Source organism: Erpetoichthys calabaricus, chromosome 2, assembly GCF_900747795.2.
Source record: "Erpetoichthys calabaricus chromosome 2, fErpCal1.3, whole genome shotgun sequence".
NCBI classification, from domain to species: Eukaryota; Metazoa; Chordata; class Cladistia; order Polypteriformes; family Polypteridae; genus Erpetoichthys; species Erpetoichthys calabaricus.
In genome coordinates, this window is record NC_041395.2 from 303,489,026 (window position 1) to 303,504,435 (window position 15,410).

Genomic DNA, 15,410 nt, shown 5'->3' on the forward strand with positions numbered 1-15,410 from the left:
TACTGTATGTCCATCACAATGCACAATTAATGGAATTATGTGATTAAATTGCAGGTCTACAGACTATGGAACTACTTATGAGAAACTGAATGAAAAAGTCGGACCGAAGACAGTGTTGAATTATTTATATGTGAGTCCTAATAACAAAAGAAAGGTAAGTCAAGTGAAATAAATATATAAAGAAACTGATTGCAACACTTGGAATATCTATCTATCTATCTATCTATCTATCTATCTATCTATCTATCTATCTATCTATCTATCTATCTATCTATCTATCTATCTATCTATCTATCTATTATATAGTGCCTTATCTATCTATCTATCTATCTATCTATCTATCTATCTATCTATCTATCTATCTATCTATCTATCTATCTATCTATCTATCTATCTATTTTATAGTGCCTTTCTATCTATCTATCTATCTATCTATCTATCTATCTATCTATCTATCTATCTATCTATCTATCTATCTATCTATCTATCTATCTATTTTATAGTGCCTTATCTATCTATCTATCTATCTATCTATCTATCTATCTATCTATCTATCTATCTATCTATCTATCTATCTATCTATCTATCTATCTATCTATCTATCTATCTATCTATCTATCTAGTATTAGTCCCTCCTGAATTGTATGTGAGTAATAACACAGGTTGGTCATTCTATAGGGTTTGTCAAAATGTGAAAAAATATGAACACTTTATTGCATATAAACCACAATAACTATTGAAAATAGAAATATTCACTATTTCATTTCATACTGTGTTTGTCATAGCAGCAGTTCCAGTTAAATTGTAGGCAGTGTTGTTTAGTAGCTAAGGGTCTGAACTAAGAACAAAAATATTGAAAATGTAAATCCCATCTCTGTTGCATTGAATGGCACTGAGTGAGTCATTTATACTGCCTGTTGTATTTCAGTACATTTCTGTACATTGTTTAAAATATGTCATCAAACACCATGGTCCATTACTTTAAAAATGAATTTTGGGTGCATATTATTGTGTATATTATGTAGCATGACACAGAGACCTTAAAGAAACCTTGAGAAAAACAACTCAACCTCTACTTTTTAACATTTGTTTTTGCTGTAATCCTAGTATAGGTTTATGGGATCATTATTGTCACAGGTACAGAGAGCAGTGCCATGACTAGTGAGCAGAATTACCTTACCTCAAAACGTCTGTCTTTCTCACTTGAAAAATCTCAGAGCATATTTATTAAACCATTGGAAAGATGTGCTTCATATACAGCCTTCATGCAAATACTGACTAAAATTTCACGTCTGTATTTTTCGCATCACCTTTCAAAGTATCAAAATTGACACATCCTTCAATAAGTCATTCTGCATCTATCTATCTATCTATCTATCTATCTATCTATCTATCTATCTATCTATCTATCTATCTATCTATCTATCTATCTATCTATCTATCTATCTATCATTATTTATGTATTGCCTATGAATGATAACATAAATTAACCTTTGTATAGGGCTAGTGAAAATGTGAACAAATGCAAAACTTTATTAAATATAATCTTGCAATGGTGAATTCTTCTAATATAACTGTTTAAAACTTGAATATTCAGTTTTTCATAGGATTTGGGATTTGGGAGCAGCAGCTTTCTGTGTGGTGAGATGTTGCTGCATGAGAATAAAACCTTGCCTGTTTTGCTCATCACTATTAGTGAGTAGGGACCACCTTATCTCAAAACTTCTGTCTTCCTTACCTGGAAAATCTCAGAACATATTTATTATACCATTGCAAACATGTGTTTTCATACACAGCCTTCATGCAAGTACTGACTTCCCCATATTATTTTTTTTTTGCATAGCCTTACAAAGTATGAATACTGACACTTTCTTTGATAAGCCATTGCGAGCAGAAATATCAAAGTAATAGACTGTATGAAGTGTAGGAGAGCTACACTTTTCTGTGGAGAAAAAAAACCCTGGCAGCACGTAAGAAGAGCTGAGAGTGCGGCTGAACCTGTTAACCCTTCATAGAGCACCAGCTTCATCAGGCAGCACATTAATAGCTGTTGTGGGCAGCCAGTAAAGGTATTATTATTTCTAATAATTTTTTTAGTCATGTAAATTGATGCGGCCTTCAGTTGGCAAATCTGGCATACCCCATGACTGGAATGTAATGTTATCTCAGCTTTTGATATACAATACATAAATATTGATAATACTGATAATTCTTTACATGTATATGGTGCTATTAGCCCCTTGTATAGCTCCAGCTTCATCAGGCAGCACGTTATTTTCTGTCACAAAATGGAGTGAAAATGACTGCACTGAAATGATTTTCAGTCATGTAAATTAACATGGCTCAACAACAAGATCAGCAACTACAGTTGTCAAATCTGGCATACCCCACAACTAGAAGTCATGTAATGTGACATTTAGATATCCATCCATCCATTATCCAACCCGCTATATCCTAACTACAGGGTCACGGGGGTCTGCTGAAGCCAATCCCAGCCAACACAGGATGCAAGGCAGGGAACAAACCCCGGGCAGGGTGCACACACACACACACACACGCACATACACACACACACACACACACCAAGGACAATTTAGAATCGCCAGTCCACCTAACCAGCATGTCTTTGGACTGTGGGAGGAAACTGGAGCACCCGGAGGAAACCCACGCAGACACGGGGAGAACATGCAAACTCCACGTATGGATGACCCGGGAAGCGAACCCGGGTCTCCTAACTGCCAGGCAGCAGCGCTACCCACTGTGCCACCGTGCCGCCCGGCTTTAGATATATAATACATAATTATTAATAATAATAATTCTTTATTTTTATATAGCTCTTTTCTCACTAACTCAGAGCACTTTACATAGAGAGTGGGGAGCTCCTCAGCCGCTACTAAAGTGCAGCATTCTCCTGAATGATGCAACGGCAGACAATGTTTTGAACAAGTACGCTCACCATACATTAGCTATTAGGTGGTGAAGGTGTGAGAGAGATAGTTAGCCATTTAGATGCTAGGGATGATTAGGGGGCCAGAATGACCAGTCCATGGTGAGTAATTTAGCCTGGATATCAGGATACCCCCTACTCTTTGTGAAGGATGCCCAGGGGTCTTTTATGACCACAGAGAGTCAGGACCTTGATTTTACATCTCATCCCTGTCACTACACTGGGGCGTTGGCATCCACATTCAGACCATGTGGTAAGCACCCCCTGCTGGCCTCACCAACACCTCTTCCAGCAGTAACCCAAGCTTTTTCCTGCTTGGTCTCCCATCCAAGTACTGGCCAGGCCTGAACATGCCTTGCTTCTATCTATCTATCTATCTATCTATCTATCTATCTATCTATCTATCTATCTATCTATCTATCTATCTATCTATCTATCTATCTATCTATCTATCTATCTATCTATTGTTTTGATTTGTTATGTATATTTTTTTTTTCTTAAATCATTAAGAAGTTTCCACTCCCTGTGATTAAATGTCCTGCATTTAACGTAATGGTCTGGTAAACCTCTCCAATGTCTAAGTAAGCATGCCTTTGTTATCAATGATTGGCTCTTCTCTTCTATCAAATAGTTTATTTCTCCACAGCTCTGCAATGAATTCTTTACTTCAGAGTAAGGAGGAGTGAGCTTTAACAGCTGACACCCATATGGACAATACACTACCATGGCATGCGTTAAAGATTGCATTAAATGTACCCACATTGCTTCATAACATTTTTGTTTAGCAGGTTTGTGAATCCCATTTACACTTACCCTGCTGGTTCTGGCCTCAGCAGCACATCATATTGCAGATTCTTGGCGACTGTGTGAATTACTGTAACATTTACCTCAGATTGGTCGTCCTAAGGTGTGTTCCCAGAGACAGAGGCTCAGATTTTCATCTGAAGAATGAGAAAATGGTCTAATAAAACAGGGAAACAGATGAAGCCAGCGTGAAAGATATTGTCCCCCAGTGTAATGCTCTTTGGTCGTTTGAAGGGGTGATGCCTTTTTTTCCCATGTCTTGCTTGCATGCAACTTTTTCAGTTGCTTAACAATGGTTCCTACACATGATTCTCATTGGAATGAGACCACTATTAAAGAGAGCAGTTAGGACTTATTTCTACACACCTTTGGAACATTTGCTATTTCATCAGCTCTTTTGATGGGAACCATTTTGCTTATTCACCTAATCCAATTTGCTAAAGAAATTGCTGAATCACATTCTGCAGCCTCCTGATTATTCTGTGACTATCTTATATTGTCAAAGCTTCACCTTCATTGTCAATGCAGCTGAGTTGTAGAGGTCACTCGGTTTCTACTGCTCAACCAGCAATATCCCAATGAGTATGCGAGAGTTTTACTGGGTAAGTAAGTAAATATGTCCAGTACCCTCCCCGTATCAAACAGATGCTACATACTGCACATTCTGTGTGCTAGCTCAGTACTGCTTGGTGTGTATTATTCACATTGCATCTTGCATCAGGCCTTGTCACACATATTCACGTAGAGTGAGCTCTGGACGTGTGTACTGAATTGAACGTCAGTGTGGAAAAATGAATGTGCCTTAAGTCAACTCGGCTGCTGCTGGCAATGAGCACAGCTTATAACAATTGGTCAGTAGTCGGTAGTAATCACAGCACACAATAATTCTGAGAGAAGCCGTAAATTTTTACTTCTCAGCCTAAAATGAGCAGTTATTTTGAACGATCAATCATTTGCAATTTCATTTAAATTTTTACTTTCATTTATTTAATGTGATGCATACTGTACAGTCTTTCGGTTATTTAATGTATACTGTGTGGTGCATTCTGATGCTTGCTTTACACGCCAGTTATTTTTTATTTCAGTATTATCATTTTCACATTTTCATTTACAATAGTTAAGCAGTAGCACATAGAATACTAGCTTTTATTAGAGGAAGTTAGTAGAAAAGTCAGAAAAAGTCTTTACTCAAAGTGTAGTTTATCGGGAATTATTTGGTTAATACTGAAACTATAAGCCAGCAGTGGCTTAGATAAATGTACTGCCAGCACTTTCAAAATAGCAGGGCCGTAGGGAAGCATGCAGGAGGAGGTCCACGTCCTCTGCCCTGGGTAATTCTTTGCAATTCTCTGACGACTCTGCAATACACAACTAGAATCAGCAACTAGCCTGGTGTATACTTTAGTCCATGGGTGTCGAACTCCGGGCCCGGAGGGCCGCAGTGGCTGCAGGTTTTCATTCTAACCAACGTCTTCATTAGTAACCAGTTTTTGCTGCTGATGGCATCCGAGAGCCATCTTGCAAAGGTAAGTGCCAGAGGAAGGTAGGCCCTGATATTAAGGCAAATCTCACCATGTATTGGCATCCAGGGGCCTCATTTATTAAGCTTGCGTATGCACAAAAAGAGACACGAAATGTGTATACACCACACTCTATGCAAAACATTGTGATTTATATATAAATGAACATTTTTTATTTTCTGTTCTAGCACATCTGTCCAAGATCTGGAGTGCCACTGGTATTATGACACACAATGACATCATGATTTATATATGAAAGAAAATTTGACCCGGGAATATGCATACATTTACGGCGACTCTGACCCATGTGTACACAACATTTCAGAGAATCTGAGAATTGATAACACCCTCGATCAAATTATGGAATGCAGGCAAACCAGCTTAATGACGACTCACATGCATAATAATGCAAATCACCGAGTTGGCATGACTAACATATTAAGGCTCAAATGTGATGAATAATGTAGTCATTACGACCCAAATGAAGTATAACTTTTACATTTACTCAACTAAACTTTTTACTCTTCGGTGGGCTGGTGCCCTGCCCAGGGTTTGTTTCCTGCCTTGTGCCCTATGTTGGCTGAGATTGGCTCCAGCAGACCCCCGTGACTCTGTAGTTAGGATATAGTGGGTTGGATAATGGATGGATGGATAAACCCTTTACTTTGCTACTTTATTGCTATACTGGGTTCAAATCCCTTGCCAGGTAGTCGTCCGTGAGACGTTTTCCCATTCTAATCATGTCCGTGTATATTTTTTCCCGAAATTTCCAAAAATGTGCAGGTTACTTTAAATGTGGAATCCTAATTTGCCCCAGTGCTCTGTGCTGGAGTGGTGTCCTGTCCAGAGTACTTTCCCACCTTGCACCAGTGCTACAGTGTAGGCGCTGGACCCTGCAGTACTGAATTGGACTAAGTAGAATTGAGAACGTTATATTTAATTCAAAGTGATTTCCAAACCTCAGTGTCAAAAGTATTTACATATTTCATCTACTTGAGCACTGATAAGTTAAGAAACTTGCTTAGGGTCACGCAGTGTATCAGATTTGGGGAAATTGAACCATTAACCTTCTAACTTAGAGTGTATTGCATTAACCAGTATGTTAAACTGATGGCAGAGGTTTTGTTTCAAATTGCTTCTCCGTCTTTGTTATGTCCTATTTTCTTAAATGAACAAATGTTTATTTTATTTCCTATTCTAGCACATCTGTTCCAGATCAGGAATGCCACTGGTATTATGATACACAATGGTATAAATCTACCCACTTGTTTATACATCAGTTCTCTCAGACTATTATTTGTACTTGTCTTTCACAGAAATACCACTTCTAAATTTACCACAAATTCTTGAAACTGTTAGACACATGGAAGATTAGGTTGCCACTTCATTCCTCTTTTGACTTTACACTTTTTTTCAGATTTTATCATATTTACAGTTCCATTTCAAAATGGATTTTCACTAGCAAATGTCAAGTAAATGTCATCCATGTTGTATTATGCTCTGTATCATGTTTAAGATACAGAAACTTTGAAATTAAACTTACTTCATCTGTTAGGTGCATACCAGACTACTTGGAGGGAAGGTTATAGTAGTGCTTGTGTGTTGTGAGTCTGGTCTGCCACCTGGACCGTGTCCTGTAGGATGAGAGAAACTTTACAGTTTTTAATATGCTACACGCTGTACAGTAACGGTATCTTTTAGCATGTATGGGATGACTGAAGAGAGCCTCTTGGTTTTTCTTCTTTTTGTTATCACAAGTTCCGTCAACATGTTTAAATGATCAGCTACAAATTCAGTTTGTAGTCACTAAACATCAGTTGTAGTTTTTAAAAAATATATATAAAAGAGGGGTGCCCTGGTTTTTGAGTTTTTTCAACTACCATACAGCATTGATCCTATATAGTGCACTGGAAAGCCCTCTGCATTGCCAGTGTACTCCAATAGATGGTGCTGTACAGTACCTTTCACTACAGCACATGCATACATTTACGCTTCTGTTTCTTTTCCATCGCTGTCATCTACTGTAAAAATAATGCACAAAGGAATGTTATCTGCATTCTACATGCGTAGAATTCACACTAAAATATGGCATACGGACAAAAGCGGAAATGTTGGTACACACAAAAAAAATCCAGATGCATAAATCTGTGCATACGCCAACTTCCACGTTCTTCTGATCCATAAATCCCAGTCAGCGTAAAAAGTAACGCACTCCCAGAATTATGCCTCTTTGAATATGCAAATCAATATAAATAGCCCATAAGCTCAGCATTCTGTGAAAAGGCAATGGCAAAAGCACGGGGGAAAATAGAAGAATTTCAGCAAATTCCAAGTGGAGGCAAGGAAAAACATATTATTTGTTGGTTTAAACAGTGATATAAACAACAAAAGGAAGTTGATCGAGTGGCATAGAGTGTCAGAGAAACTTGAAAGCTCAAGTTCACAAAGTTGCACAGTGCCCGAAATAAAAAAGAAGTTGTGAGACATCAAAGTCACTGTGAAAAGGCGAGTCGTAGCCCACCGTCTGAGTGTCATATGAAAGCTTATTAGGGTACAGAGAAAAGAAAAAAAACAAGGACACAGTGGGAAAAAAGTTCGAAATGTCAACTTTAATCTCGAAATTTCCAATTTAATCACGTAGTTTATTTTGTCATTAAAGTAGAACATCGTAAACTTCATCTTAAAATCATTTAACTTACTAGTTTCTCAAATACCATTGTAACTAAAGTAGCACGTTAAATGCTTCATTTTGTATGTGTTTTTCTATGTGTGTGAATCACTACATGTTTCTTAAACGGGCTTTCTCTTCCTCTGACAGGACACAGAATCCGTTACATTCGTTATATTACAGTTCTCTGAATAATTAAAATACTGAGATGTATACTTCATATCATTTCAGTATTCATATCACATCAATTAAAACATGAATTAAACATGGGAAACATGGTGGTGCAGTGACAGTGACGAACTGGTGCCCCATCCAGAGATTGTTCCTGCCTCATGTAAGATGCTTGCTGCGCCGTGTGCGACCTTCGATGAAATAATTTATTGCAGCAGTACTGTCTCTTTCAAATGTACTAACCTCCAATTCCTGTCCTTGCTTTTCATTCTCCCAAGTACCCAATCGCCACACAATCAGCTCAGTAATAGACGTTAAGCCATCTGTAAGCTTAGAACTCAGATTCTTCAAAACTTTTAAGGAACATTGAAATATCTTCATAGTACATGTTTAATTATTCTATCCATCTGTCCTTCCAGTGTCACGCCAGCCCCAGCAAGAATACAGCACAAGGCAGGAACAATCCCTGAATGAGATGCCAGACGTGAAAATGTGCGTGGCTTTACGCCAAGTTTAGGTTTTATACATCGCGATTTGAGTATGGAAACGGGAGTGCACAACATTTTTGTGCATACGCACTGTTTATACATGAGGCCCCTTGGTGATTGTAATAAATATTTTAAGAAACACCAAAGGTTCAAAAAGTAATGGCTAAAAGATTTTATTGAAGAGTTAAAAGAACCAGGAAGGACAAAAATATGAAGCACCTGAACCAAAAATATACAGTAAGTGCCAGAATGTGTGGTCAAAATACAAAGTTTATAATGCCACAAAAAGATGCAAATTAAGTAAAATCATTAAGCAGAAAGTTATATTGTCTGTGAGGACTGTGGGGAGTGCGAAGTAACAAAAAAAGGGGACGCGAATGTTGCCATATGTGGCGTAATTTCGCTATTCGTAGGAAAATTTTAAACTTGTAGCGGTGTATCGACAGCAAAAAATATAGGAATAAATTTTATTAGGGTTTCAAAAAGACGTTAGGGGGGTGCAATTAAAACTGTTATGGAAACTCGGGTCGCAAATACTTAAAGGTTGAGAAACGCTGTCTTAGACAATCCCAAAACTAAGACATACGTGAAACCACATAACCAATCTGTCATGTTTTAGTCAGCTTAATTTTCTGAAACCTTGTTTTTTTTCATTAAATATTATTATTGTGTATATTATGTCACTGATTATATTTTTGACAATTTGAATGTTATATTTTGAATATTGTTTTGTTTGTTATTTATGAAATTTGTTTTAGAGTATTGCAAGAAATGGGACATGACACGATAAAGCATTGGGGTCTCCCTGAGGTACCCTTTTATGGGCAGTGATGCTAATAAAGAAACTGCAACAAAATAACAAAAAACATTAGGGAAATTTGTCAGTCATTCCATGCACTTTTTCCAAAAGTAGTACTTCTGCAGGGTAGTGAAGCTCTGGCATTTCTGGGTCTGAAAATGAAATACCAAATTCTGGCCATGACAGCATTTATATAAGGACAGCAGCAGATGGAGAGAAATTTCTGGGACTCCAGAAGTGAAGTTACTATTCCTCCAAGGATTATCATCCCCATTGTGTTCTCCTGACTGGAGCTCCAAGTACATAACAATATTTAATTTTGTGCCCTGTCCCCTTAAAACATAGTATCAGGGGATGGGGCCAAGATGAAGTACTGGTTTTAACCCACTTTATACCTATTTAGGGCAGATCCCCTGGGTTGTTGGGGCACTATGGATTCCCACAGGGCACGCTGGGAGTTGGAGTTCTCTGCAGCCTTGTTGGTTTCTGTGGGTGCCGGCAGGGGGAGCTGCTGAAGCTGCAGAGCTCTATTTTGTTGGACTTCCGCCACACCTGGGAGTACTTCCGGAACATACTAATGGGCCACCTGGAGTACTCCTCGGTATGGTTTTAAAGGAGCCAGCTACCACTACTCAGGGAGCCAGAGAGAGACAAAGCTTGCTGGAGAAGGACTGGAGGTGAAGGAGAAGGAAACGAGAGAAGAGAAAGAAAGAAGAAGGCAAGGAAAGTGCTGTGTGCTGTACTTACTGTACTGGGCTGCTTGTGGGGACAGTTGGGGGAAGCCTTCCCACTTATAAATAAAAGTGTGTTGTGCCTTGAACTCGTGCCTGGTGTCTGTCTGTGTCAGGTTTGGGAGGCTGGTGTGCCCCCTGCAGGCCACAATATGCTTAACAATTTATGAACTCATTTAATAGAATGTATTGTTAATGGTATCTTGAGAACGTTTAAAAAATATTATTTATGTCAAGGTAAGTAAACAGTATCGACTAACTATTTTTTGACTCATGAGTCAAGTGGCAAAGTCCCTTCAAAAATCATATTCATGTGCGGCACCAGAAACATTTATTTATCTCAGTAAAACCTAAAGTATGCATTTACACTGTCAGTGATATACTTTGAGAATCCATGACCTGTTTTGAATGATAATTATTATTTTATTGGAATTATTATTTCCACTTTTTCTTTTAGTAATATTCATGTGAGAAATATGCTTGAATGTAAGCATTCAACATTGACTGTTTTTATATGACCATTGATATTTACTTGTGTATGGTTCTGCCGTCATTATGATAACAATCCAATTGCTGGGTTCCAGTAGGGTATGGATTTTCTTATTAGGATCCTCATGTTAAAAAGTTAAAAAAAAAACCTGATACAGTGGATTCAGAAAGGATTCCAACCCCTTCACTTTCTGGACACTTTGTTTTGTTGCAGATTTGATTTTAAATGGATGAATTTGTCATTCTCCCCCTTCACTCTACACTCATTAACCCATAATAACAAAGTGAAATTATGTTTTCAGAAGAAAGACATTTATTAAAATACAAAAAACTGAAATCTCTCACTCCTATAAGTAGTTGGACCCTTTGCTGTGGCACTGTAAATTGTGGTCAGGTACCCCCTGTTTGCTTTAATTCTCTTTGAGATGTTTCTAGAACTTGATTGGAGTCCACCTATGGTAAACTGAACTGATAACTGAGGACACACACCTGAGTACATAAGCTCCCAGAATCCACTGCATAAAGAGATGAGCTCTGCCTATAGAATGCATCTGAATTCTCTTTTAAATGCAAACCCAAATAGCTTTGGAGAAACTCTTTGTGTTTAATAAAAATCAACAATTTCAGGAAATTGACCTATGACCATTTTCTCCATGAGTGTTGTTTTTGCTTGTTCTATGTCTTGTTTGTGGTAAACAGTATGGTTTAAGACAAATTCAGATGGGGGCTTTCTCTGGACTATAACAATCATGTTGTCATTATTGATTGTATATACAGTACATGTTTCATTTTTTATCTTATCTGTAGCAACTTAAAAATCCGGAGTATGTGCAACAACAGTTTCCATACTTCTGCAGTTGGACAAAGGCAATTTAAATTCCCAGCTTAGGGGCACACGGTGAATCAGTGAAGTGTACTGAACCAGAAATCCAGCAGTTTCCAGTCCAGTTCATTAGTCACTTGGTTCCATTACCTGATCATTTCTTTGGTTCCTCACTTTATTCAACCTGAGGCAGGAGTTCATAAACATGTAGCTTAAAGTGCCGAAGCACATATCACACACAGTTTTGGACATGAGCCCTTTCTCATTGATTTTGATTAATTATTTTTATAAAATGACTGCAGGGGTGTTTACTAGTAATTATGGCAACCTTTTACTTTACTCAAAATTAATGTCTTTTTGTGTTTACTTCATAGCTTGCTTTCATCCAAGCATCAGTCCACTGAAAACTACTTATTGATTCCCAATCATAATGAACTATACAGGATATATGGGATATTAAAAAAATAAGCTGTGCCCTAATCAAGCACATTTTGGTACTTTTCTGTTTTGTCTGGACATTAAACATTTTCAAAAAGTGCATGTAATAAGAATTTTTTGATACTCATTCAAATACCCATCCATCAATCAGTTAGTGTTATATTTTTTATAATAATGATCATTTAAAAGTACTCATAATAAATACACTACTTTTATTATTATGAACCACATAAGTTGTGATGACAAAATATTTGCAAGAAAAGGCAAACAGAAATGAATGATGTCTTATTTAGATGGTAGTCTTCTCCAGACTGACCAGGAAGGGGCAGGCTTCAGAAGGTGGAAAACGGAATTTGGAGGTGGAATTACTATCAACCATTCATTCTGCAAAGGGAGGAAGAGAAAAGGCATTAAGCAACAGCACCACCCTCTGGTTCGGAATGTAGCAATCATTACACGATCCCTGAGGTAATATATATATTGTGACCGATGGCAAGGAGGCAGGCGTGACAGTGCAAAACTTTGGGGTACCACCCCAGTAACTCAGTTTTTCCATATATACTCGCATATAAGTCGGATCTTAAAACCCAAAATATCGATCATAAAATCAGACCCCAACTTGTACACCTGTTCAAAAAAATGACACTTACATTTTTTTATTTATTTATTTTTTTACATCTTCATGGTTCCTCCAATCTTGCACCAGTTTCTCAGACAAATCGAATTTTGTTGCAGCAACACAGTTACCAATTTCTTTCGCCACTTTAATGACTTTTAATTTAAAACCAACTTCATATTTTCTTCTGATCAAACGCTCCATCGTAGATAAGGAATACTATTACAATAAAGGTGTATGAGGGTGTGAGATACAACAAACACAAAACAGTGCAAACGTCGCTTCGGAATAGTACGGGTATTACCGTGTGGTCACATAGGCACAATACATAGAAAAAAAGGCAGTGTGCTCCGTGGTTACTCTCTTAGGTGGGCGTTAGCATATCATAATCTCTTGGACCAATAGCATGAGTTTTCCGCATTCGACTTATACGACCGACATTACAAAATACCGGAAATTATACGGTAAAATCAAGTCCCGACTTATCTACGGGAGAACTTAAACGCAAGTATATACGGTACTTCAAAACTCAAAAAGGGAAAAATAATAGTCAATATTAAAATAATAATAATAATCAAGTAATGCTTGTCTGAGCTCCCCTTTCTTCCATGGCCTACTCAAGAATAATGGCAACATCCTTGGGTTCTACTCTTATGTCGCCCAAACCAGAAGGGGTGGGACTTCCATCAGACCTTACTGGTTTATAGAAAAAAGGAAAACTATAACAAAAAAATTCTATTAACTTCCAAATTAATGACAGAATTAGATCCTCACATTGCTTTCTCCTCTTAAGACTAAACAGGTTTAATTCAATGAGCCTCTCGCAGTAGGAAATGTCCTTTAGTCCCAGGATGCATTGTCATCTAGTAGGGGAATGACACAGCCCAGAGATGAGAAAAAGTGCGGTGTCAGCTTGGTTGTCCTGTTGAATCCCAAATGAAAACAAAAACAGCGATTGATGGTGCAATCAAAACTGATTCAACACAAAGAAAACAGTTTTGAAAGGTGAGATTTAGTCGTATTTCGGCATGTATCATGTTCAGGAGAGGGCTCTGTCCTTTAGTCAATTCGGTCTGGCAATAAACGCCCTCTCTCCGGAGAGATGGGATTTTATAGTGCTCCAAACTGAACGGGCAGAGTCAATTGCCATCAAGGGGTGTCTTTTTAGAGCTGTGAAACGAAAGGGAGACAATACAATTAGCCATAGGGTGGTATGACATACCTTTAATGAGTCTTGAGGGTGCTCCTCCGACAACGTATGCGTTACAGCGCTTTGCTGTTCTTCTCCTTACTGCTTCTAGTGCTGCTATGTTTTTTTTGTGCCACGCTGATCTGAATTACACACCATCTTCCAAGCTGACTTATTAAAAAGTCTGAGCATAATGTTGATTGATATTAAAGTGTTGATGAAAGAAGCTAACATTTTATTTGCTTTTTTCTGCTTCTACACATATTATATTAATGTCAGCATGTGATTGCAAAATTAAAAATCATACACACATACAATGATTCTCTCAGTTTGGATGGCCCAACACAGCCAATTGTTATTTGCATTTTACCTGAGAATTTATTCACAGCTCTCTGTACTTGCACTCACTGACGAGCACTGTACATAAATAAGTTGTAAAGTAAATAAGTTGTATACTTTATATACAGTACTTTAAATCCATTTATTCATCAGGTTTCTGTACAAGAACTACAGAAAATAGCAGTAGTTATATAAATTAAAAAAAACAAAGTCTATTCCTACACCCTGGTAATATATGACCCCCTCCAGCTGACTCTTTTTGTATCATTGCTAATTCAATCAACCCTGAATTCACTAACACATTTAAGCTACCGTGGACTCCACAACCCTGGAGAATATATTCTTTATTGTATTTACCCTGAAGGTGATAATCACAGTGACACTTATCCTTAAGGAAAAACAAAATAACTTCCATTTAATAAAAGCGTCCCTTATCTGCCACACCTCAAGGAAAACAAAGCATTGCTTGGCTGAGAAACGTCTCTTTGTTATGTACACATTAATCACTGAAACTGAGCTGAAAGGCCTCCTTAAATATTTTATTTAATTTATCTGCCTTTGTCTAGGTTAAGTCCCAAAAATATAAAAATGGCTCAATTGTACACAGTTTAAAATTGAAAGTTAAAGTGTACAAGCACATTTTTCAGTTGTGATCCTTTTGTTAATTTCTTTCTAATGAAACAATGGAATTTACCTGTATTTTTAATCAAGGTGCATAATAATTACAGAAAATGGTCCACTTAAGCAGCAATTTTTTGGTTTGTGGATATGTATCTCAATTTTCCAAAAGACCTTTTCATTCACCTTGACTCTAGTCGACATACAATCCCCTTGGTTCTCTTCACCAGGACACTTAAATCTGGTTCCCCTTTTAAGGTGATAGACTGTTCTTCTTATTACATTCATCCTTTCATTTATCTAATTTAGAATTATAAAGAGCTTCCCAAACACAAGTCGATCATAGTCTTACGCTAAAGGCCCTGTCACATTCTACGGCTTTTCCACTGATTTTCAGTCACAGACTTCATTTACATAATCAGTCGTGGTGTGCTGCTATGATCAGCAGTTCTGTATTCTGGCATACCCAGTGATTCAATCCAACTAGTCTGCAACTAGAGGGGTGGGCTCTGTATGTGTGAGAGTTAAGAACCAATGCACAGTCACCCGATTGTACAATATATTGCTATGTATCGGTCTGTGCTCTTGCTTTTAACAGCTGCTTTAGTTATAGAGAAAAAACACTTTTGGACAGATAGTAGTTTAATAAATGTGGGATCCTCTACAGCAGTGGTTTCCAAACTTGGTCCTGGGGACTCACTGTGGCTGCAGGTTTTTGTTCCAACCAGATTCACGAGCGGTGATAACAATCAATAACAACTGATCTCATT

General features: G+C 37.6%; 1 protein-coding gene across 1 annotated transcript in view; it reads left to right on the forward strand.

The window, feature by feature from the left end:
* LOC114645620 (VPS10 domain-containing receptor SorCS1) overlaps nt 1-15,410 on the forward strand; it is a 1,182,623-nt gene that overhangs the window by 739,734 nt on the left and 427,479 nt on the right. Inside the window, 1 exon segment of the mRNA XM_051922161.1 lies at nt 55-154. Coding sequence (XP_051778121.1) covers nt 55-154 — 100 coding nt within the window.